At 36.3% G+C, this 25600-nt stretch overlaps 1 protein-coding gene across 2 annotated transcripts in view; it reads right to left on the bottom strand.

Moving 5' to 3' along the window:
- The window catches only part of ASH1L (ASH1 like histone lysine methyltransferase), a 189274-nt gene that overhangs the window by 156705 nt on the left and 6969 nt on the right, over positions 1-25600 (bottom strand). For both annotated transcript variants that reach the window (XM_069480458.1, XM_069480459.1), the window contains exon 2: positions 10233-10751. In XM_069480458.1, coding sequence (XP_069336559.1) covers positions 10233-10652 — 420 coding nt within the window. In that variant the 5' untranslated portion in view covers positions 10653-10751. The remainder of the gene's footprint in view (positions 1-10232; positions 10752-25600) is intronic.

Raw genomic sequence — 25600 nt, 5'->3', positions numbered from 1 at the left:
ATCTCCTTTTAAGTTAGTGTATGATAAATATAAGTAAATATTATGACTTCCATTTATATTTTCACTTTCTAAAATACTGCTGTATTAGAATGTACCATTCTGACAACTTATGAAATGGCACAGACACCACATAAAGTTGCAAGAAAGCCAACACAAATTTTTAGAGAAAATGTACAAAAGAGTTTTTCTTTCACTTTAGAAGGAAAAAAGAAGACAGGAAAACCTGCTATAAAATTAATAGTGAACATATTGCTAATAAAACAACCAGGGGATTCCCACTTGTAGCAATACAGCAGGCTAAATACTGTGACAAGTCTTCTATCACAACAAAATAACTCAAACCAGCATAAAATATAATGTTTATTGCACTCCTGACCTTATAAGAAAAATCTCCAAGGATACCAAAAGAAAAGAGGTTGACCTAAATAGGCATGATAGTCCAGAGGGTAAATGCACCAAACCATGGCCTATAGGCAAAATTGAGACCCCCTAAAAGATGTTAGTAACATACCCTAAATCTTGGCAAAGCAAAGTCAAAGCCTCTCAAGAAGTCATCATCAATTAGGCTCCAAGTGCAACCACAGATTTAAAAAAACAAACAAACAATATACAAACCTTATAATCAGCTGGACAAGTTCTAGAAAAAAAATTACATTTTCATTGAAATTGCATTAAGTTTATAAATTTATGAGTTATGAGGAAGGATTAGCTCTACTTTAAAACAAAATAATTAAAACTGTATCATGCTGGCAAATAAACAGAAACATGAGTGACACAAAATGGAAAATCAGACCAGACTCAAGTACATAAGGAAATTCAGCGTATGATAAAGTAGTTTCCCAAATCAGACGGGTAAAGATGGACTTCTTAATAACAGTGTTGGGGAAACTGTGTAGTTATTTGGAAAGAGACAGAGTTGGATCCGTAACTCATAAACCATAATAAACTCCAAATGAATCAAAGATGTAAATGTCAAAAATGAAGCATGCTGGGCACAGTGGTGGGTGTCTATAATCCCAGCTACTGGGGGAGAGAGGTTAAGGCAGGAGGATCACGTGAGCCCAGGAGTTCCAGAAAAAAGGGAGAGAGAAGGAGGGGGAGAGGGGAGAGGGGACAGGGGACAGGGGAGAGGGGGAGAGAGAAACTCTAAAAGAACTACAAAAAAACATGAGGAGATCTTTTATAAACTTAGCGTGAACAAGGCCTTTCTAATGATATATAAAAATTCAGAAGCCTTAAAAGGAAAGATTCATAAATTAAATTAGGTAAAAAAACAAACACTTCTGCATGGCAAAATAACATAAAGAAACTTCAAAGGATGGGTGCGGTGGCTCACGCCTGTACTCCTAGCACTTGGGAGGCCGAGGTGGGTGGATCATTTGCGCTCAGGAGTTCCAAACCAGCCTGAGCAAGAGCGAGACCCCCGTCTCTACTAAAAAATAAAAAGAAATTAGCTGGACAACCAAAAATACATAGAAATAATTAGCCGGGCATGGTGGTGCATGCCTGTAGTCCCAGCTACTCAGGAGGCTGAGGCAGAAGGATCACTTGAGCCCAGTTTGAGTTTGAGGTTGCTGTGAGCTAGGCTGACGCCAAGGCACTCTAGCCAGGGTGACAGAGCGGGACTCTGTCTCAAAAAAAAAAAAAGAAACTTTAAAGACAACAAACTGGAAGAGAAAATACTTTGTAACTCATATTTCAAAGGGCTAAAGCAGCTCTCATAGAAATGATATGGAAAAATCTCCAGAATAAGAAAGATGTAGAACAGTGTGTACAGCTTGCTACAATTTATATATTAAAAATGGGGGAAGAACTTATAAAAGGGGACATGTATTTAATTGCATATGCATAATATGTTTCTGGATGACATCAAAGACACTGATATTACAGTAACTTTTCCGGAAATTTCTTTGTACCAACTTTGGTTCCAAACAATTTGTTCTTAAGGTGGCATGATTTTCCAAGCAATCTGAAGACACATTCAACATACAGTATAGTTTTCTTATTTTGGTTGAGAAATGGTTGTTCTGTTTGTTAGATATCATGGTTGGCAGGCCGTTATCAAACTAACTGCCTAAAAGGGGATTCCAAAATGGATTTGCTCAGGTGGGGGAAAGAGTAATGATGGTAACAATGTTTCATTTCCTTTTTATCGTTTAAATCTTTAATCATAGGAGTATATTACCTAATCAAAAGAATAAGTCAAGTTTGCTTATCAAATATCCATACACTTAAAAAAAAATTAATCCCTAACAAGGTGTTTTTTATTTTTGAGACAGGGTTTCATGCTGTTGCCCAGGGTAGAGTGTAGTGGCATGATCATAGCTCACTGCAGCCTCAGACTCCTGGGCTCAAGTGATCCTCCCGCCTCAGTCTCCCCAGTAGCTGGGACAACAGACAGGTGCACACCACCACACTTGGCTAATTCTTTTCTTTTTTTTTGGAGACAGAGTCTCGCCCTGCTGCCCGGGCTAGAGTGCAGTGGCATCAGCGTAGCTCACAGCAACCTCAAACTCCTGGGCTTAAGCTATCCATCTGCCTCAGCCTCCCGAGTAGCTGGGACTACAGCCGTGAGCCACCGCGCCTAGCCCAGCTGGCTAGTTTTTAAATTTTTTGTGGAGATGAAGTCTCGCCCAGGCTAGTCTGGAACTCCTGGCCTCAAGGGATCCTTCTGCCACAACCTTCCAAAGTGCTGGGATTACAGGAGTCATCTGCCGCATCCGGCCCACCCCTAACAAGGTCTTAATATTATATTACAAGCAGGACATAGAAAATCAAGATTCTTTCATATTCTCTTTTCTTATGCTCACTAAAGGAGAAAATAGTACTATCCCTATCACTATCTCAATAGGAAATTCCCCTCAGGGCTGCTTATTTTGGAGCACTTGAGAAAAATTAGAAAGGCAAAAAGATCTTAGTTTTCTTCAGGTTTAAAAAATACAGATAAATCATTGTTGTAAGTTATAAATATAATGGGTGACTCACACATATTAGGATGGCTATGATTTTTTAAAAACACAGAGAGAATAACTTGGTGAGGATGTAAAGAAATTAGAACCTTTGTTCATTCCTGATGGGAATGTAAAATGGTATAACCCCTACAGAAAACAGTATGGTGATTCCTTGAAAAATTAAACATAGGACTATAATATGATCCAAAAATTCCACTTCTAGGTATATACCCAAAAGAAGTGAAAGCAGAGACTCAAACAGGTATTTGTATACCCATGTTCATAGTAGCATTACTCACAATAGCCAAAAACTGCAAGCAACCCAAGTGTCCATCTATGGATCAATGGATAAACAAAATGTGTTATACACATGCAGTGGACTATTACTCAGCCTTAAAAACAAAGGCAATTCTGACAGGCTATAAAATGGATGAACCCTGAGGACATTATGCTAAGTGAATAAATCAGTTACAAAAGGACAAATACTGTATGATTCTACTTATTTGAGAAAAGTACAGTACTCAAATTCATAGAGACAGAAGGAATGTCTGCAAGGAGGAGGAATGAGGAACTAGCATTTAATAGGTACAGAGTTTCAACTGGGAAAGATAAAGATCTGGAGCTGAAGAGTAGCAATGGTTATATAACAATAGGAATGTACTTAATGCTACAAAATCACATGCTTAAGAAAGGTTAAAATGACAAATTTTAAGTTATTTATATCGTACCACAATTTATTATTTATATATATATAAAATGGTTAAAATGACAAATTTTAAGTTATATATATCCTATCATATATATAGTTATATATATCCTATCTCTCATATATATATATATATACACATATATATATATAATGAATGACATTTTGCAGTGTGAGCTATCTCTATGGACCAATTAGGTGCTTCAGAATTATAAGAACTTTTTCAGATAACTAAGGGACCATGTAGGAAATTAAGTAAGATATTAGCCTAAATACTATACTAGCATGAATCAAGGACAATAAACCTTATCCTTTGAGGTAGCTGATGGCACTTTATCATCATCCTTTGATCTTCTTTCTTCGCTGCCTTCTACTATTCTGTTTTTCCATTTTTTTATTCCATTAGCTCTCCACTGTCTTCCTGCTACCATACCCAAGGTCTACTACTTTAAGTTTACTTATTATTTAAGTTCTACCAGTGAGAAGAACTTAAAGAGATTGCTTGACTCTGTTCAAAACACTGTATGTAATCTATTCAATGATAGCCATTGGGAAGTTTATAATTTTAAAAATATGAATAAAATTATTTATAGTATTTCAATCTACAAAAACCCCTATTTTCAGTAGCTAACTCACTGATCAGAAAATGACCCACTCTAATTTCACAGTAAGTAAAAGCAGTGTTTCTCAAACTTGCCAGACCATAAGAATTGCTTAAGGTGTTTATTAAAATACTCCATTATTTCTTTTGGCAGATGACATGATTTTATATTTCGAAAACCCTAAAGCATCAACAAATTGTTCAAGCTAACAAATGAATTCACCAAAGTTGTAGGATACAAAATCAACATGCAAAAATCAGCTGTATTTCTATATACTTACAATGAGCAATCTGAAAAAGGAAATTAAAAACAATTCTATTTGCAATAGCAACAAAAGATAAAATATATAGAAATAAATTTAACTAAGGTTGTATAAGGTTTATACAGTAAAATCTTTAGAAAATAGTGCTGAAAGAAATGAAAGAAGTGCTAAATAAATGTCAAAACATTCCACATTCATGGATTCCAAGACTTACTATTAAGATGACAATACTAACCAAAGTTATCTGCAAATTCAATGCAAACTCTGTCAAAACCCCAAGAATGTCTTTTGCAGAAATAGAAAATCTCATCCTAAAATCCATATGGAATCTCAAGAAACCCCTAAATAGCCAAAATAATCTTGAAAATGAACAAAGGTGGATGACTCACACTTCCTGATTTCAAAACTTACCACAAAGCTACAGTAATTAAAACAGTGTGCTACTGGTAAAAAGACATATAGACCAATGGAATGGAACAGAGAGTCCAGAAATAAACCCTCACATATATGGTCAATAATTTTTTTTTACAAAGGTGCCAAAACCATTAAATGAGGAAAAGTACATACTCTCTTCAACAAATGGTGCTGAGAAAATTGAATATCGCATACAAAAGAATGAAGTTGGACCCTTACCTTACACCACGTACAAAATTAAACTCAAAATGGATGAACGCCCTAAACATAAGAGCTAAAACCATAAAACTCATAGAAGAAAACACAGGGGGAAAATGTCACAACATTGGATTTGGCAATAACATTTAGAATATGACACTAAAAGTACAGGCAATAAAAGAAAAAATAAACTTTCTCCAGTTTTTATCAAAATTATTATAAAAGCTTTTCTGTATCAAATGATACTAAAGAGAATAAAGAGACTACCCACAGAATGAGAGAAAATATTCACAAGTCTTATATACAGAATATATAGAACTTGGAAAGCTCAACAACAACAAAAACACAACTCAAAAATGGTCAAGAGATTTGAATAGACATTTCTCCAAAGAAGATATACACAAATAGAATAAGCACATGAAAAGATGTTCAACATCATTAATCATTAGGAAAATGCAAATCAAAACTACAGTGAGCTACAACTTTACACCCTTGAGGATAGCTATTAAAAGAAAGAAACACTCTCATGAGGATATGAAGAAACTGAAATCTTCATGCGCTGCTGGTAGGATATGAAATAGTGCAGCTGCTATGAAAAACAGTGTGATGGCTCCTCAAAAAGCTAAACATAGAATTACCTTATGATCCAGCAATTCCACTCAAAAGTACACATCCAAAGAAATGAAAGCAAGGACTTGAACAGATAATTGTAAGTCAATGTTCACTGCAGCACTATTCACAACAGCTAAAAGGTGGAGGCAAACCAAGACTCTATCAACAGATGAAAGGATAAGGGGGAAAAAAGTATATCCATACATTGGATTATTATTCATCCATAAAAGGGAACAAAGTTCTGGTACAAGCTACAACATGGTTGAATATTGAGGATATCATGGCAAATGACATAAGCCAGACACAAAAGGATAAATATCATATGATTACACTTATATAAGGCAGCTAGAATAGGTAAGTTCACAAACACTTGAAAGTACATTAGACATATCAGTCGCTAGAGATAAGGGGAATGGGAATTACTGCTTAATGGTTACAGAGTTTTTGTCTGGGGTAATAAAAAAGGTTTGGAAATAGATAGTGGTAATGGTTGTATAACACTGTGAATGTAATTAATGCCAATGAACTGTACACTTAAAAATGGTTTAAAGGGCAAATTTTATCTTCTGTATTTTATATCCATTTTTAAAATTTGATAATATATCAAAAATCATTAAATTGAAATGGGTGAATTGTATGGTATGTGAACTATATCTCAATAAAGATGTTTTTGAAAAAATATTTCACATACTGAGTCAGAATCAAAAAGCAGGCAGCAGGAATCTATACTTTTCTTAGAAGCGACACTGTGGGATCAAGGAAATGCCCCATTTTTAATTGACATACAAGCAAACCACTCCCAGAAAGTACCAGTTTGCTCTCCACCAACATCATGAGTACTTAGTACTCCCACATTCTTGACAACACTATGTGTTATGAAATTTTTGTTTTTGTCAAAATGTAACACAGGTAATTTAAGGCAAAATAAAGGTAATTTAAACAAACCAAAATTAGGACCCTTAAAATTTGTTAACTAATATAACTTTAAGTTAAAGACAACAAGAATTGCATTAAGAGCAGTTACCCTCTAATATTTTATCTAAGAAATGAACTCAACTTTAAACTTTAGCTATTAATGAGCCCCTTCCTAAACTGTGGACTGAAATGTTTAAAAAATAAATGACATATCTAAATCACTCTAAATAACAGAGTCCATGACTAAACTACTAAATTTAGGAATATGTCACACATGGAACTGAACTTGAGTTTTCCTTCAAAAAAATTGCATAAACAGTTAATATAATCATTGAATTCTTACCATGACAGCAAATAATTTATATATTTTTCACAGGGCCTTATTTTTGACCTCTAAATATTGCTGAAAGAAAAATTCTATTAAAAGGTAAACTATGTGGCCTACATTTCTATGTTTTTGCTAGAAATTTATGGCCTCAGATTTGCTGTAAGCAGCACTGACAAAAGACCAACTGCTTTTAAAGAATCAGGGTAGGGGGAAATATTTTGGTTTTGTTTGATAAAGTCTTATTTTAAAATAAATAAAACAAGGCCAGGTGCAGTGGCTCACACCTGTAATCCTAGCACTTTGGGAGGCCGAGGCAGGAGGATTACTTGAGGACAGTAGTGTGAGGCCAGCCTGGGCAACATAGTGAGACCCTGTCTCACTGGGCATGGTGGTGTGTACCTGTAGTCCCAGCTATTCTGGAGGCTGAGATGGGAAGATCACTTAAGCCCAGGAATTTGAGGCTGCAGTGAGATATGATGACACCGGGCAACAGAGCGATACCATGTCTCCAAAATATTAAATTAAATTAAATTAAAAAATGAAATACATAAATAGAACAAAACCCCCCAAGCTTTCTTAGACTACAAACACACCTCATAATAGTCTATCTTTCTTTCCTTAGCCAGTGATGTTTAATCTTTTTGTAATCATGAACCCTTTTGAAAAGTTGGTGAGAGCTATGTAAAAATGCATCCAAACAAAAGCAAAATTCTGCTCATACTATCATATTCTGAGGGCAACCACACTCTTCCAAATCCTTCTAGAGATCCCAGGTTGTAAAGCTCTACCTTAGGCTGTAATAAGGAAAAAAGAACATGCACAAGAACTTATCACATGCAAGATACTATATATGAAATTAATTCTCAAAATCATTTAAGATACGTATGAATAGTCCCACTTAATAAATAAGAAAACCAAGGTCTAGTAAGAAACTTATTTGCCTATGCACAGTTATTAAGCCAGGATTTGAATTTGGCTCTGAGTCCATCACCCATATTCTTTCCATTATTTTTGAAGAACTAATTCAGAGGATAGTAATATGTTCAACATCTTAACTAATCACCAGAGAAATGCCAATTAAAATCAACACAAGATATCATCCTACTGCAGTCAGAATGGTTATTATAAAAAAAGATAAAAAATAACAGACGTTGGCAAAGATGTGGAGAAAAGGGAACTCTCACACACCATTGGTAAGAATGTAAATTAGTACAACCTCTAAGGAAAACAGTATGGAGAGTTTTCAAACAACTAAAAATGAAACTGCCATTCGATCCAGTAGTCCCACTGGGACCCAAAGGAAAACAAATCAATATACCAAAAGACACCTTACTCATGTGTATCACAGCACTATTCACAATAGCAAAGATATGGAATCAACCTAAGTGTCCATCAACAGATGAATGGATAAAGAAAATGAGGTATATATGCACAAAGCAATACTATTCAGCCATAAAAAAGAATGAAATCATGTCTTTTGCAACAACATGGATGGAATTAGAGGTCATTATCTTAAGTGAAACAAGCCAGGCACAGAGAATCAAATATCACATATTTTCACTCGTAAATGAGTTCTAAAAAATGTTACACATGGACATAGAGAGGGGAATGATAGACAACTGAGACTCGGAAGGCTGAAAGGGTGGGAGGGAAGTGGATGATGAAAAATTACTTAACGGGTACAATGTACGTTATTTGGATGACTTGGATGACTTAACCACTATGTAATCTATGTATGTAACAAAACTGCACATGAACCCTATAAATTTGTACAAATTTTTAAAAAATCCTATGTTCAAGAAATTATTAGAAAAATAAACATCCACCCATCCACTAGCAGTTTTATAATTATACAGATACCTTCCTTCAGAAACCATAGGCTGCACTCTACTACAAATAGGATATGTGGTACATAAACTATACATTGAGTGCAAAGTACTGAAGGTGACATCTTTTGAGTACAAGACCTCATCAATGACTATTTAAAATAATGCTGTAGAAAGATTACTAAAGACAATCATCCTAGAGCTCTTCACAAGTTAGTTGGGTAAAATGAACTCTAACAATATTTTATATAAAAAGGTATAGATAAATATCTTTGTCAATCTTATGAAAATTATTGAGATCAACTGGAAGAGATATTATCTTCATTTCAGAAATAAGGAAAATAAGGCTCAGGATAGGTTAACCAATTTACCTAAGATTTATCCAATTAATTTTTTCAATAACTACTACAGTACCCATTTTGCCTGCTTTGTAACCTACTAATTCATTCACAGTTTTTACCAAGAAATCATCCCAAGCTATCTTATATTTCTATGATCTTGTACACAATAGCAACTGTTGAAAATTTCCAGATGCCACAGCAAAGTGGAGAAGAACAAAGAGCCTAAAACATTATGGTGTTTGGTAACATGTAAAAAGCACATGAATTTGACAATAAAGATAAAAAATCAAGTCATGTCATACAGCCAGGAATATTCCAAAACTTTAGCTAAAATGATCAACTCTTTCTGCCTAGCTCCATTACCTTACTTTTGTATGCTACTATTTAAATCTGTATGTGGGCACACATGTACCTACAGTCTGAAATTAAATATCATATAGAGTGACTAGAACTTGTGGTTGACACAAGATCCAGCACAAATTGAGTATCTTTACCAGACAGGGTAAACAGAGTTAAGAAAAATTAGTCATTAAATTTGGATAGCTGGCAGGAATTGGAGGGTGGGACATTTTTCATACATTAACTTGCTATATGAGAAACAACAGGAATTAATACTGTATAGAATAATTCATTTAACAAAAACTTTCAACGTATGTTAGTAAATCTGATCCTTTCAATCATCCTGAAAGGTAGGTAGGTTTAACATGTTTGAGCCTCAGTTGATTCTCTGTTAATTTGTCCATAGTCTCACTGGTAGTAAATAGGAAGGCAAGGTTAAAATCCAGATTTTTCTAAGTATAAATCCAATTTCTACTATGCCACATTAGGAGCAACAATCTGGGTATACCTCCATTTAAAACATTTGTCATAAATTTACAAATACATACATGGTTATGCTATTGCTTATATCTTTGATAAGCTCTCAAAGCCTATTTTAGGCTTACAAAACAGACTATCTGGAAATAATATAGAAAGATTAAAATCAAACCACCTGGAATATGTGTGTAGGTTAGATAAAAATTAATAGGGAAATCCAAATATTGTCAATGACCACATATTTTTGGGAATTCTACTTACCCGTTTTGAAGGACAGTGTTCGTTCTTTTCTTCTGTCATTTTCCCACTTTTAAGTGCTTTCCTTGGGTGTTTGATAGTTGTTTTTATGGCAGGTCGACATACATAGTTCTCTAAGTTCTTTGGAGGTTTTTTAGTTCTCTTAGCCTGAAGACCAATTTTCAATTTTAAGTTTCCCTCAGAAAAGTTTGTTTCTTTCACTGAGAACTGTTGCTGTGCATCAGTCAAACCATCATCTTTCCCTGCTTCGATGTTTCTCTCCCGATTCCGTTTGCGAAGGTCCTCTTCCTCCTTTGTGTTTTTCTCTACCTCTACTTCTCTCTTACTGACCAGTGTGCCAGTACTGATGGCAGAAGGACTCTTTCTTGAAAAACCTTCGGAATCAGAACCCAATCCTAACATAGCAGTATTTCTAGAGTCCATCACAAGCGTATGTTATTGCCAAGGAATCTTATGAAAATTTTACAGAACTGCGTTCCATAAAAAACAGGGATCTCCAAAACTTGCAACCAGCATCTTTCTCTGCAGGACAGACCATAACAAAAATTTATCAGAAAAAAGGAAACTGTTGTTTAACCTGAGAAATGGGTATAGGACAAGGAGGTCAATAACCACATAAAAATCATAGTTAAAACACAACAAATCAAGATGTAGTTCAGAATAGATTTAAATTCATTTAGTTATAAACATATTTACAATTTCAGAGTAAGTTTATCATACTCAAGATATTATGAATAAGCTGAAGTGGTATGGTGCAAATAAAAATTTAAGAACCACTGCTATAACTCAACTGAGAATCTCCTGCAACTGATGGTTAAGCAAACACAGCCTCAGATAATAACAACTTCAAAGGGGGAAAGCGAAAAAAAAAATAACTTCGTATATTTTGGCACTCCTCAGTGTTAAAGGAATATATTTCCTACATTTTAGTTGAATAAAACCAGTTTTGTTGAAAGTAAAAAATCATCTTTTAGGCTGGTTTCAGTGTTCCAACCTTTCATAAGAGATTATCAGGCTTTTTAGGTTAGGACTCTTACATGGAAATTACCACCTCTGTTGCTAGCACACAACTCCAAATTCATTCACTCATCCATTCAAAAAATATTTCTGAACACTTATCACATTCCAGGCATTGTGCTACATCCTGAAAATATAGTATTCAACAAAAGAGACCCAGTTCCTAAACTTATGAGGTTTATACTCTGGTGAGAAGGGTAAACATTAAACAAATTACTACATAAATGATTAATAACTATTATAAAAACTCTGAAAATTAGAAATTTTTGCAAATTTTCCTAACAGCAAAGTCAGTTGTCATGTGTCAATTTCGCAAATATATGACATATTTTACAACTAGCACGCCAATTTATGTTTTTGCAATAGGTGGCACACCTAATCTGAGAATCTACATAAGTCACCCCCTTCTCATAAAGATATATGAGATATATCACGAAACCATATTATAATATAATCATATGCCTGACTAATGAATATAAAACCAAAACAATTCTCTATTCTTGGGGATTGATAGACTGGTCTTCATTTTAAGCATATGTCTGACTCAAGATTCAAGACTAATATCTGAAAAAAGGAGAACAATTTATCCCTTAGAAAGTTTCATTTACGAAGTAGAATATTTCATAGTTCAAACTATGTGCCTTAAGGCTTTTCTTTCCAACAAGATTGTAAGATTCCTAAGGAAAAATACCATATGATATAATTGTTTTACAATGACTTTAAGAAGTGTAAGTAAAATACCTAGCTCAATGACTGGCACATGGTAAGGGCTCATTTTATTGATAATTATTTATCAATAATTTAGTAGTAGCAGTAGCAGCAGCAGCAAGATTTTAAGTAGTTACTCAACAAATACTGGCCAACTAAGTAAACTCTTTAGTTTTATCACTCTATTCAATCATACAAACAACTGAAAGAGTAATGTTCTGATCACTTCATTCTGACCATTTTTGCTGTCCACCACTTCACGTTAACATTTCACAATGGCATTCAAGGCTTTTAATAATCTAGCTCTACTCTAACTATTCAAACTTGTTTATCCTTACTTCCCAACACACACACCCCTATGATTTAGTCAATTCAGTTTTCTATACTGTCCCCAACAAATCATATTCATTGCTGCTTCTGTGTAATGTGCTTTCTCTCCCCCTAAAAGTATGAAGTCCTATCTTCTCCATGATGGGTTCACAATCCTGACATCCAAAAAACTCTGAAAACCAAGTTATTTGACAAACTAGTGACAAAACTTGACTTGAACCAAATTTAGTCTTTTTTTTTCTTTTTTTCTTTTTTAGGAAATGGGGTCTTGCTCTGTCACCCAGGCTGGAGTGCAGTGGTGTGATCACAGCTCACTGCAACCTCAAATATGTGGGTTCAAGTGATCCTCCTGCCTCAGCCTACCAAGTAGCTGGGACTACAGGCATGCACTACCACACCCAGCTAATTTTTAAAAACTTTTTTTATAGAGATGGGGTCTTGCTATGTTGCCCAGGTTGGCCTCAAACTCCTGGCCTCAAACAGCCCTCCTACCTCAGCCTCCCAAAGTACTCATTTTCGTCTTAATTACCATAATTTCTGTGACGATTCATAAATTACAATACAGAAGTGTTAATGTGCTTGATTAAGGAATGCTACTCCAAACATCACAGTGGCAGTTCACACAATCTACGTTCTTTCCCTACTCTATCTACATTATACTACCTTTCTAAAAGCAAACAAACAAAAACAGAAAACAAAAAAAACTTTTGGGTAATCAATTGTGGACCTATGTTCTCAGACCTACATTTAAGCTTACATTAACTTGATCCATCCCTGAATATTTATTATCCATATAGGATTACAATTGGGGCAATTAACTTTTTTTCTTGCTCCATATTTGTCACCTACATCCCAGACTACATTTATCCTTTGGTATCAGTGCAGGATTGGTTCCGGGACCCCCACTGTCATACTCACAGATCCCAAAATCCAAGGATGCTCAAGTCCCTTATATAAAGGGGAGCAGTATTTGCATACAAGCTACGTACATCCTCCCATATACTTTAAACCATCTCTAGATTTTTTATAATAACTAACACAATGGAAATGCTATGTAAAGAGTTGTTATAAAGTATTTTTAAATTATTTATTATTTTTGTATTTTTTTCAAATATTTTTGATTTGCAGTTGTTTGACTCCTTGGATTCAGAACTGTAGATAGGGAGGGCCAATTCCATAATTAAAATGTAAGCTTCGTGAGGGTCGGGACCTCTTCTGGTTTGCTTACCACTGTATCCGCAGTACTCAAAACAATGAATAGCACATATTTTAGTATCCAATAGATAGTTGAATGAATGAATGAATTTTAAGGTCCCTGTAGCTTCTTTTTTTTTTTTTTTGAGACAGAGTCTCACTCTTTTGCCTGGGCTAGAGTGCCGTGGCGTCAGCCTAACTCACAGCAACCTCAAACTCCTGGGCTCAAGCAATCCTCCCACCTCGGCCTCCCAGAGTGCTAGGATTACAGGCGTGAGCCACCACGCCTGGCCAGTCCCTGTAGCTTCTAACACAATGTTTAGCATGTAGCAAATGTTTCTCCTATTCTATTTTACATTAATTTTACCTTGTGTTACAAGAAATCTATCCACAATTTTTTTCTTAATATATGATTATATTTCACATAGGTGGTGTTCTGTTAACTTAGTAAAATACCCTGATTTCACCAGTAACATACTTCCAAACCATATCTTTCAACTCTTCTGTCCCTGTAACATAAAAGCTGGTCTAAGAAAAATAGCCGTGCTCAATCTCACTTCATATTCCTGACCACTAACTTTGAGTGGACCGTAAATGCTGCCAACACATTTCCTTAATCTATTCATTCTACCACTCTCCTAAAAAACTGTTTCATTCCATCTCTACTCTCTTCATTCTCACTGACTTTGCTCCCTATTTGACAATGGCAGTAGAAACAATCAGAAGAAAACTGCTATGAATGTCCACCATCTATCTACCCACCTACCTGCATCTGTTCCTAAAGATTCTGCCTGCCTTCCTATCATAATATATAAACTATTCATTACTTCCAACCCCTCTATTTGAGGACTAAATCCCATTCCTGCTGCCTTCTCAAGAACACTGGTCAGGCAACGATGGCTTTTCTCCCTCACATCATCCATTTCTCCTTTCCTCTGAAAAAAGCCAATCAGCATGAAAACATAAAAATACACTACAGTATCTCTCATCTAAGAAAATTCCTCTTGACCCCCACATCCTCTACCAGCTTCCCATTTCTCTGTTCCTCCTTACAACAAAACTTCCTGAAAGAGTTGTCCATACTACCTGTCTTCAAATCCTCACCTTTTCTTTTTCTCTTGAACACACTAATCATGCTTTCAGTGCCACCTCTCCACAGAAATTGCCGGTCAAGGTTACCAATGACTTCCACATTGCTAAGCCCAATGATCAATTCACAGTCCCCTCATCTTATTTGGCCTATCGACAGAGCTAAACAGCTGCCTCACTTCTTCACTTCCAGGATCCTATCCTGATTCTTCTCCCTCACTCTCACTGTCAAGTAAACCTCAGTCTTCATTTGCTGGCTCTTCTTTTTCTCTATGACCTCTAACACGTCAACTGCCATGTGAGTTGTATTAGTTTTATACTAGTTTTAAGCCCGAGGCCTCGTGAAGTGTATGTAACTCACATGTCTCTTTACCTTGAGCTGCGTGAACTATTTTTCAAGTTAAATATAATTTACACGCAGAAAACAATATAAAATAACAAACTCTTCATTAAATTAGACAGGACTGTTTTGTTTTCAAAGTTTTTATTCTGTTTTTGTAATAAAACACCATGGCCCCAGGGAAAAAATTTTTTTTTTCTAATGTGGCAGTCAATGTGCTAAATAGTGAAGTTACCCAGGGTACTTGGACCTCGTCCCTTTTCTATCTACACTCACTTCCTAAATGACCACACATCCAGTGTTTTGGTTTTAAATTTCATCTAACATTGATGATTCACAAATTTCTATATGCAGATACAGACTAGCTGAGACCTCTTCCTAGAACTTCAGACTCATATCTAAATGATTATTTGATACACTGACTGGATATGTAATAAATAGGCACTTCAAGCTTAACATGTCTAAAATTAATTCATCTTTGACCACTGCCTCAAATCTACTCTTCCCACAGGCTTCATCATCTCAATAAATGGTAATTCCAACTAAAAATCTTTAGGCCAAAATTTCTAATCATCCCTTTTTCTCTCATACCTCATATGTGCATTTGGTCAGCAAAGTCTGTCAGCTTTACCTTCAAAATATATGCAGAATCTAATTATTTCTCAACTTTACAGCTATCAGATCCAAGTGATAACATATGACCTGGATTATTGTAATAGCCTTCCAACTGGTTCCTTGCTTCAGCCCTCATACCTCTTACAGTCTTCTCCACTCAGCAGCAGGGTGATTCTTTTAAAACCGGAGTCAGATCATGCTACTCCTCTGATCAAAACCCTTTGGCTTCCTATTTCAGAGCAGAAGCCAAAATTCTTACAATGGTCTAAAGACCCTATTTAATTTCACCTACAGTCCCCTCTACCTTTCTTCCATCTCCTACTAGTCTGCTTATTCAGTTCCAGTAAGGGAGGATACAGGTCTCCCTTCTCTTTCCCAAACACAACAAAAATACTCTTACCTCAGGGCCTTAGCACTTAACTATTCTGCCTGATAGAACATCCTTTCCCCAGATAATTGCATGGCTTGCTCTTTCACTTACTTCATACCTTTGCCTAAATGTAATCTTATAGAATAGGAATTCTAACAACCTAAATAGAAAAACATCCATCCCATCACCCTCTTCTTACACTCACTATCCTGTTTATTTTACTCCAGTGCTCTTCTCACCACCTGGTGTACAACATATTTGTTGCCTATATCTTTCTATTGGAATTTAAACTCTCACAAGAAATGGATTCTTATACATTTAGTTCACTACTGTATGCCAGCATTTAGAACAGTAGCTAGCACACAGTAAGAGTTCAATAAGTATTTTTTTAATTAATTCTATGCCTTATGTGGGTTATATTTTATTGGCTTCAATGTGTCCTTTTTCTAGTTTTTTCTTTCTTCCATCCTAATTTCTAATGACCATTCTGGGTTTCCTGTTACTAATGGGGAACTGATGGACGGACCTGACCTACCATATACCTTTTTGGTTAGCTGCTAAAACAAATCCTTTCTGGACTAAAACAAACAACATTTTACAATTTGCCATAAAAGCCCAATTGCATTTATATTCATTACACATACATTTTAAAATTTCCCAGCTTTTCTTTAATGTCATGAAACAATTCCAGAAGTCTTAATATCTATAAATGCAAAATAGAATTTCAGCATTTTTCAAAAAAACTTGTCTTTTTTTTATTTGCACTCATTCACTTTTAAAACATCACAGAGAAGAGTTTGAGAGAGGCATGATTCTCTTCATTTTAAAAATGAAAAAAACTGAATCCAAGTGACACATATTATGATATCAATAGCAGGGTATTAATAAACTGAAAAGAGATTAATTTGTAAACACTGAAGACTCCCCTAGAAATGTATATAAGAATAGAGAAATGTTACATTTCCCTAACTGGATCGAGGAGAAAAAGGAACACTATACCTAAGGGCATATTTTGTGAATCCACTTAGGCAGTGAAACTGAAAAATCATGATTGGCAAACCCCACATACCAAATTTAAGTGTTTCTAGTAAAAATAAACCCAAATTCTGAAGATACTTCACAACAAAGAATGCTTTTTATCTGGTGAATGTAAACTGCTTGAAAAGCAATCCCTATAGCAGCTGCCAGAATGCTGTTTTTTGAACTTTGAAAGCAATGTTCTTTGTAAATAACATTGTTTCAGCTTTTGGAAAGATACCTACACAACCTAGATCTTCCACCCAGGGGCAAGGATGCCATGTTGTTCACAACGTATTCTACTTTCTACTACAATATTTCAATTTAAAATACAATTCTAAGGAAGAACACAGAAACAAGACAGCTAGAATCTCTTTGCTCAAAAAGGCAAATTCAACATTCATCTTACATGCAACTATGCAATTTATAATATGTTTTCAAATCTCTGGAACAATCCAAAACAGTCTAGCCCAAATTCAAAGGAAACTAACACTGTATCTATAGCATGAAGTTCTTTCGCATAAATCATTATAGCTGTGAACACACTCTTTAGAAAATTACTAAGTATGTCAATAGGACATATACATTATATCAACACAAAGTATAATCTAACACTATGTTGGACACTACCTATAAATTTACAAAATAAATCACAACTCATAGTGATTTATGGAATGCTACTTGCTGTATATTCTGCAATATGCCTCTAAACACCTGGGAAAGCAATATAAATATGAAACTTTTGAACAGGAATTGCTCAAACTTGTTTTTCACCTCCATGCTCTCTTTCCTCTATAAAGTAAAAACCTCTACCCAACCTCACAACCAGCCATACTAATAATTCCACATCCAAATAACAAATAATGGATCTGATAAACATTGCTAATCTAGTGCTCAGGTGTGAGATACAGAACCACACTGGAAGAAAATTCAACTATGTCTGGAGATCATTTTATGTGTAGATACCCAGTCTATCATCAAGGGTAGGAAGAGCACATGTATGCTTTGATAGAGTACTATGTAGCAAGGCAAAAACAAAAAACAAAAAAAAACCAACTATGAGTACTACAAATGAGTCTTCACAGTGAGTTTAGCATCAATAAGTTAGAAGTAATAAAAATACATAATATTTACTGAATTTTTAATATTTACAAAGCTCTATGCTTAATGTTTTACATATATTATCTCATTTAAGCCTCACAATCACCATGGGGTAGTTACTATTATTATTCCCTTTTTAGATATGAAAAAAACAGGCTGAAGCCAATGAAAGACACAGTCAGATCTGTCTGGCTCCTCTTAACTACTATGTTATACTGCCTCCCAAAGATCATTTTTAGTCCTGATCTTATTATTCCTCTCTGCTACATTTGGCATATTTGCTACATTTGAAACTTTCCTTTGGCTTCTATGATGGCTCTCCTACTACCTCTCTAACCATTCTATCATTCCTGTATGGATTCATTATTCTTAATCTATCCCTTCATTCATTCAACAAGTATTTTCTGAGAACCTCAAAATACATTTTGAGAATTGTGACACATTCCAGATACACTCATGAGTAACACAAATATGGTCCTTGGTCTCATGAACTTTAAATTTTAGAAGGAAAAGGCAGATAAATAAATCATCACATGGATATGTATTTATAGGCCAGGCATGGTGGCTCACACCTGTAATCCCAGAACTCTGGGAGGCCAAGGCAGGAGGATCGTTTGAGGCCAGGAGTTCGAGACCAGTCTGAGCAACATAGCGCGATCCTGTCTCTACAAAAAATTAAAAAACTAGCCAGGTGTAGTGGTGTGTGCCTGTAGTTCCAGTTACTAGGGAGGCTAAGGCAGGAGGATCATTTGAGACCAGGTGTTTGTGGTTGCAGTGAGCTACAATGATGCCACTGCACGCTACTCTGGGCAACACAGCAAGACTGTCTCAAATAAAACCACACACACAAAAAAACTCTTCATCAAAAGACATCACCAAGAGAGTAAAAAAGCAAACCACATACCAGATGATGAAATGGCATTTGCAACACATCTGAGAAAGGAACCAGAGTCAGAATACACATTAAGGGTAGGCACTACACAAAGTGTCCAAATGTACAATAAACATAAAAAGATGTAAAATATCACTAGCCATCAGGAAAATGCAAATTAACACCACAATGAAATACCATTACCAATTGGAATGGCTAAAATCAAAAAGAATGACAACACCAAATTATGGTTAGTATGTGGAGCAACTGGAATACGTATACTTTTCTGGTAGTTATAAAATTATACACTTAATTTGGAAAACTATTTGGTACTACCTACTAAAGATAAAAATATGCTTACTCTGTGGCACAGCAATTCTATGCATAGGTATATGCCAAGAGAAATGAGTACATATTGTTCACCAAAAGAGGGGGGGATGGCCAGGTAAGGCTTCACAGCATCACTCTGAACTTTGTCTCTGAAGATGGGCAGGTGTTCCCTAAGCAGACAGGTACTGGGAGCAACATAAAAGTTGTGGAGATATAATGAATCTTGTGTTTGGGAATGACGACAGCTCCAAACGGCTCAGAGCACAAGGTTTAGTAGTTCAGACTGAGATACAAAGCTCAGTAAAGAGTAGGTAGGATCTTGTAGAACTTTGTAAGGAGTCTATTCTGTCAAGCGACATAGATGTGGATTTAGAAAAAGCATTCAGAGAGGTGTATGGGGTATATCTAGGGAGGCTAGGTAACTGTAGGCAGAAAGCTAGTCAAGGTAGGGCACAGTTGGATGATTATCACTGTGCTGTCATTTTACCAATTCTGGAGAATACTTTTTTTATACCTTGAATTACACTGCCTGCCATTCTATGAGAGATGGAATTGGTATGTTGCTTATTAACTGATGATTCTTCAGAAATTATTGCATTACCATAATGGTGAAGGGGAAAGGAAGGTGGGCAGATGACAGTCAGCAAAAATTTGCTTAAACGACCATCTAACCATCACCCTTCCCTACATGAGTTTATTTCCATTTTTAAGAGCAGTCTCTGTCGAAGAACAGATAAACAATACAACTGCCATTCCATAACATTCATAAAGACACTTACAAAACAAGTAATACTGGCCTACAATCAAAATTGCTGGTGACCCCCTTAAATTAAAATTTTATGTGCATATGTGTACTTTCTGGGAAAGGGTACATCATATTCTTAACTCAGTCCATGACTACCCACCACCACTGCCACTGAAATAAGAATTAAGATCCTCTGTTTTTAAGGCCAGTTTCTAAGATAAGGTAACAGCATGGATGCCCATGAAACAAAGAGGTGGACAACTTCTAAGTCTTAGTGAATAGTTTCTACATTTTTGTGGAGCAGATTCATCTAGAAATATTTTTGCATATTACTTAGTTCTATTGAAGAAGACTGCCTCTGAACTATCTAGAAATTTTTGGTAGGATTATTTCAGGACACCTAGAAAAGGACAGAAAGGTTTCTCTTCCATTTACCTAGAAGAGAACTGGCTCTCTAATGCACACAATTGGTATTATAGTTCTATGACTTGGAAAAAGAAATCATACATGACATGGGACCTAATTCCCTAGCGGTATCTATAAACTAGCAACAAGAGGTCAGATAAACACTGGGGAATATGTTGTTGCTAGAAATATTTCTCTTCAATGCTAGAGAATTAATTTCTTTTCCTGGACTGACAGGGTTCAAAACTGCTGGCCTTTTAGGCATAGTGCCAATTCAACAGATGGGCCCTACATTTTCCTAATGGTGGAGGTAGACTGACATGTGTGAGGTTGTATACTCAAACAAGAGAGTACCTGTTTCAAGCACAAACTAAGAGGATCTCTGATGGGTTTTAAATCATCAAGAACAAATAACCTATATACTGTGACTGTCTTTATTGTCTGTTATTTCTATGCCTTTCAATTTCTGACACCTTAAATATTTAGATAGATCTTTACCCACACCAAGAAAATGATCTGAAATATACAGCAAATCAACCTAAACTATATTAAGACCCAAATATCTACAAGTATTAGATTATATACATGTATTCCAGACATTAGATGTGTTAATTCATTAAGTCCACGGATGAAGCCAGATTCTTTAAATAAGGTTTGACCAATGCTCAATGATAGACTAAATGAGAAACTAAGAGGCAGCTTGATCTCATTCTTACTCTGTAAATTTTCAAAGCCATAAATGGTTATCATGTTAATGGGTAAAAACCTACATATTTTTTGATATCTCATTTTATAAACTTGCATTTATATGCTTTATCTTATGTGGTCCTCTACAATGGATAGCTAGGAAGGTAATAACCATTCTAGCCATCTATTCAGAGCAACCAAATAGAAACAGGCACTCTGGTTCTTAATTTCACGTAAAATGAGTTTTCTGATCTCCAAGACAAAAAGGGCTATCTAGCAGATAAAAAAATAGCCATTTGTTCACCAACCCTTTATTTGTGTGTCTATAACTTGACTAGTTAGTACCTGCTAGGTTTTCTTAACCAGGAAGGTATTTAGTCCTAAAAATATCAAAAGATTCTCTTTTAGCCCTAACAAATTTTGACAAATTTCTCAAAGTACCAAAAATATGCCACAACTCAGTCCAAGAACTTCATCTCTTCTCTTTTTTTTAGGTGACAGAGTCTCACTCTGTTGCCCGGGCTAGAGTGCCATGGTGTCAGCCTAGCTCACAGCAACCTCAAACTCCTGGGCTTAAGCAATCCTTCTGCCTCAGCCTCCTGAGTAGTTGAGACTGCAGGCATGCACCACCATGCCCGGCTAATTTCTTTCTATTTTTAGTAAAGACAGAGTCTCGTTCTTGCTCAGGCTGGTCTCAAACTCCTGACCTCGAGCTATCCTCCCACTTTGGCCTCCCAGAGTGCTAGGATTACAGGCGTGAGCCACCGCACCCGGCCAATCTCTTCTCTATCTATACTCATCCTCTTGACAATCAAGTGCCTTGGCTCTAAAAATAACATCACTACACTGATCAACTCCAAATTTATATTTGCCCTGACCTCAAGACTTGTACATCCAAGATGTACACAGTGGGCACAGTGGCTGCAACCTGTAGTCCCAGTTATTTGGGAGGCTGAGGCAGGAGGATCACTTGAGCCCAGGAGTTTGAGGTTGCTGTGAGCTATAATTATACCACTGTACTCCAGCCAGGGCCACAGAGCAAGACCCTGTCTCTTAAAAAACAACCAACCAAAAAACAGACTTGTACATCCAACTGCTTATTCAATATCTCAACCTTAAACACTTAATAGAAATCTCAAAGTCAGTACACTCTGCCCCCTTTGTATCCATGGGTTCTGCATCCATGGATTCAATCAATCTTGGATCAAAAATATTTGGAGGGTGGCCAAGGTGGGGGGATCATTGGAGCCCAGAAGTTCAAGACTAACTTGGGCAACACAGCAAGACCCCATCTCTACAAAAAATTTTAAAATTAGCCAGGCATGGTGGCATGGGCCTACAGTCCCAGCTACTCGGGGTGGGGGCTAAGGGAGAAGAATCGTCTGAACCTGGGAGTTCGAGGTTGCAGTGAGCTGTGATTGAGCCACTGTACTCTAGTCTGGATAACGGAGAAAGAACCTGTCTCTAAAAAGAAAAAAAAATTTGGTGGGGAGAAAAAAGGAGGATTGTGTCTGTACTGAATATGTACACTTTTTTTTCCTTGTCATTATTCCCTAAGCAATACAGTATAACAATTATTTACATAGCATTTACATTGTATGAGGTATTATAAGTAATCTAGAGACGATTTAAAGTATACAGGAGGATATGTGTAAGTTATATGCAAACATTACACCATTTTATATATAACCCACTGATATCCCAAGGACTAACTATCCAATGGACTGCCTGGATAAAACAGAGACATCCATGAATTTTAGTGTCTTGGGGGGGCAGAGGTCTTGGAACCAATCCCCCATAGATAGCAAGAGATGACTATATATCCAAACCAAATTCATTTCTGCATTCCCCGTAACTTGCTTCTCCAACAGTATTCTTCTCAGAAAATGGCATCCAACTGGTCAGGCCAACACTGAAGTCTTTCTTTTCCTTTTTTTTTTTTTTTTTGAAACAGAGTCTTGCTCTGTCACCTAGGCTAGAGTGCAGTGGTGTGATCACAGCTCACTGCAACCTCAAATTCCTGGGCTTCAGTGATCCTCCTGCCTCAGCCTCCCAAGGAGCTGGGACTACAGGTGTGTACCACCACGCCCCGCTAATTTTTCCTTTTTTTTTTTTTTTTTTTTTTGAGACAGTCTTGCTCTATTGCCTGGCCAGGCTAGAGGCTAGAGTGCCGTGGTGTCAGTCTGGCTCACAACAACCTCAAACTCCTGGGCTCAAGCAATCCTCCTGCCTCAGCCTCTCAAGTATCTGGGACTACAGACGCACACCACCACACCTGGCTAATTTTTTTCTATTTTTAGTAGAGACCGGGTCTCACTCTTGCTAAGGCTGGTCTTGAACTTCTGACCTCAAGTGATCCTCCCACCTTGGCCTCCCAGAGTGCTAGGATTACAGGCATGAGCCACCTTGACTGGCCTGAAGTCATCCTTGATTCCTCTTTTACCTTGACTCCACATTCAATCTATCAGCAAGTTAACATCTCCACTACCTTCAAAATATATCCCAAATTCACCTGCCTGGTAACACCCTAGGTTCAACCCCACAGTCACCTCTTGCCTCAACTATCACAGTAGCCTTTTAACTGGTCACCCTGGTTGCACACTCTTGCCTTGAAGTACATGTATTAAATCAAGTCACTTACCTGCTTGAAACTTTCCAATAGCTTCCTATCAAACCCAGAGTAAAAAACTAGACACTAGGCAAGTCTTTAAGTCCCTACATCATCTGACCCCTGGCTATCTCTTCTACTTATCTCCTATCATTCTTCCCCACTTTATTTACTGTTTCAGCCCTTTTCTATTTCTTGAACACAGCAAAAGGCACTCCTGCCTTGGGGCTTATGCTCACGCCCCAGACAGGTGGATGGGGTCTTTCATATCATTCAGGTCTCTGCTCAAATATCAGTGCCTCAGAGGACTTCCCTAACTATCCAACATCCTCTTACCTTGTTTCTTTTATAACACATATCACCAAAATGCTATAATTCCCATTTATTAATATTTATTTCACTAGAAAATAAGCCCCATGTGGGCAGTGATTTTTATCTATTTTATTCACTGTTGTATTCGCTTGCTATAGGACACATTATGCTAACTAAGCACTTTACATATATTATCTCATATAACTCTCCAACAACTCTATTCTATAAATATTATCACTACTGTATCACCATCACCATCATTTTATAGTTAAGGAAACCAAAGACTTAAGTATTCTGCTCAAGATTACACAGTCAATAAGTTGGCAAACTGGAATCTCAGCCTAATCAATCTGACTTCAGAGTCCATGATCTTAATCACTATTGGGGATTTTCACCAAATCAAGGGGAAATATACCAATATTGAGGTTCAGAGATTTGTTCATTATTAAGAAAACTAATTATACATATTTAGATTTGGCTAGATACTTATTATAATCAAGGCCTGATTAACTGAAATGCCGAATGGGGTATGGTCTAGCAAAAATTTTCTGGGTAACTAAAACATAACTAAATATTTTCTTGATTTTAACCTTTGCTACAAATTACTTTTAATTGTAACAATATAATTTTTTGTCTAAGTATGTTGAACATATTTTCATCTTTATTTGATAGATGATCCCTAAGTACAAAGGCCAACATTATAAAGCACAGAAGACACAGGAAATCATAGATCGAATGGGCTGAAAATTTACTGATCCAAATTAAAACAAACTTGGGCTGGGCACCATCACTCATGCCTATAATCCCAGCACTTTGGGAAGCCAAGGCAGGAGGATTGCTAGAGGCCAGGAGTTGGAGACTAGCTTGGGCAACATAGAGGGACACATCTTTATTAAAAAAAAAAAAAAAAGAAAGGAAGAAAAGAAGGAAGGAAGGGAGGGAGGGAAGGAAGGAAAGGAAGAACAGCTGGGTGTGGTGGCACACACCAATAATCCTAGCTACTCAGGAGGCTGAGGCAGGAGGATCCCTTGAGCCCAGGAGTTCAAGGCTGCAGTGAACTATGATAGGGCTACTGCACTCCAGCCTGGGTGACAGAGCAAGACTCTATTGCTAAAAAAAAAAAATTAATTAAAATAAAAAATTAAACCAAATTACAGTGAACTCATCCTGCTATATTACATTCATTTTCATACCTTTGCAGATGCTCTCCCGCTACCTAGGATACCCTCTTTAAGCCTTACTGAATAACTCACACTTATCCTTTAAAATTTGGCTCTTCCCACTTGTAGGAAGCCATCCTAACCCTTTCTCCCCACAGATTTAATAACTTTCTCCCCTCTCCAACTTGGACAAATGTATTTCATAGTATATATTGTAATATTTTTATTAACATGTTCCTCTGAGTCCTAGACTCAGAATCCTTTGAGGCAAAAAAAACTGTGTCTTTTTCCCCTAAATATAAGCACAGAAATAAGTATGAAGGAAGCGCTGGAAAAGTGTTGGTTGAATAATGAATGAGTGAATAAATACAATAAATAAGTAAACGAATGGCTTGTTATTCTATACAGTTGACATTTTTCCTCTTAAAATTAAACAAACACATATACACAAATAAAATTAACTTAAATCTCT

The sequence above is a fragment of the Eulemur rufifrons genome, chromosome 8 (assembly GCF_041146395.1).
Source record: "Eulemur rufifrons isolate Redbay chromosome 8, OSU_ERuf_1, whole genome shotgun sequence".
NCBI lineage: Eukaryota > Metazoa > Chordata > Mammalia > Primates > Lemuridae > Eulemur > Eulemur rufifrons.
This window is presented reverse-complemented; position numbering and strand designations above follow the sequence as displayed.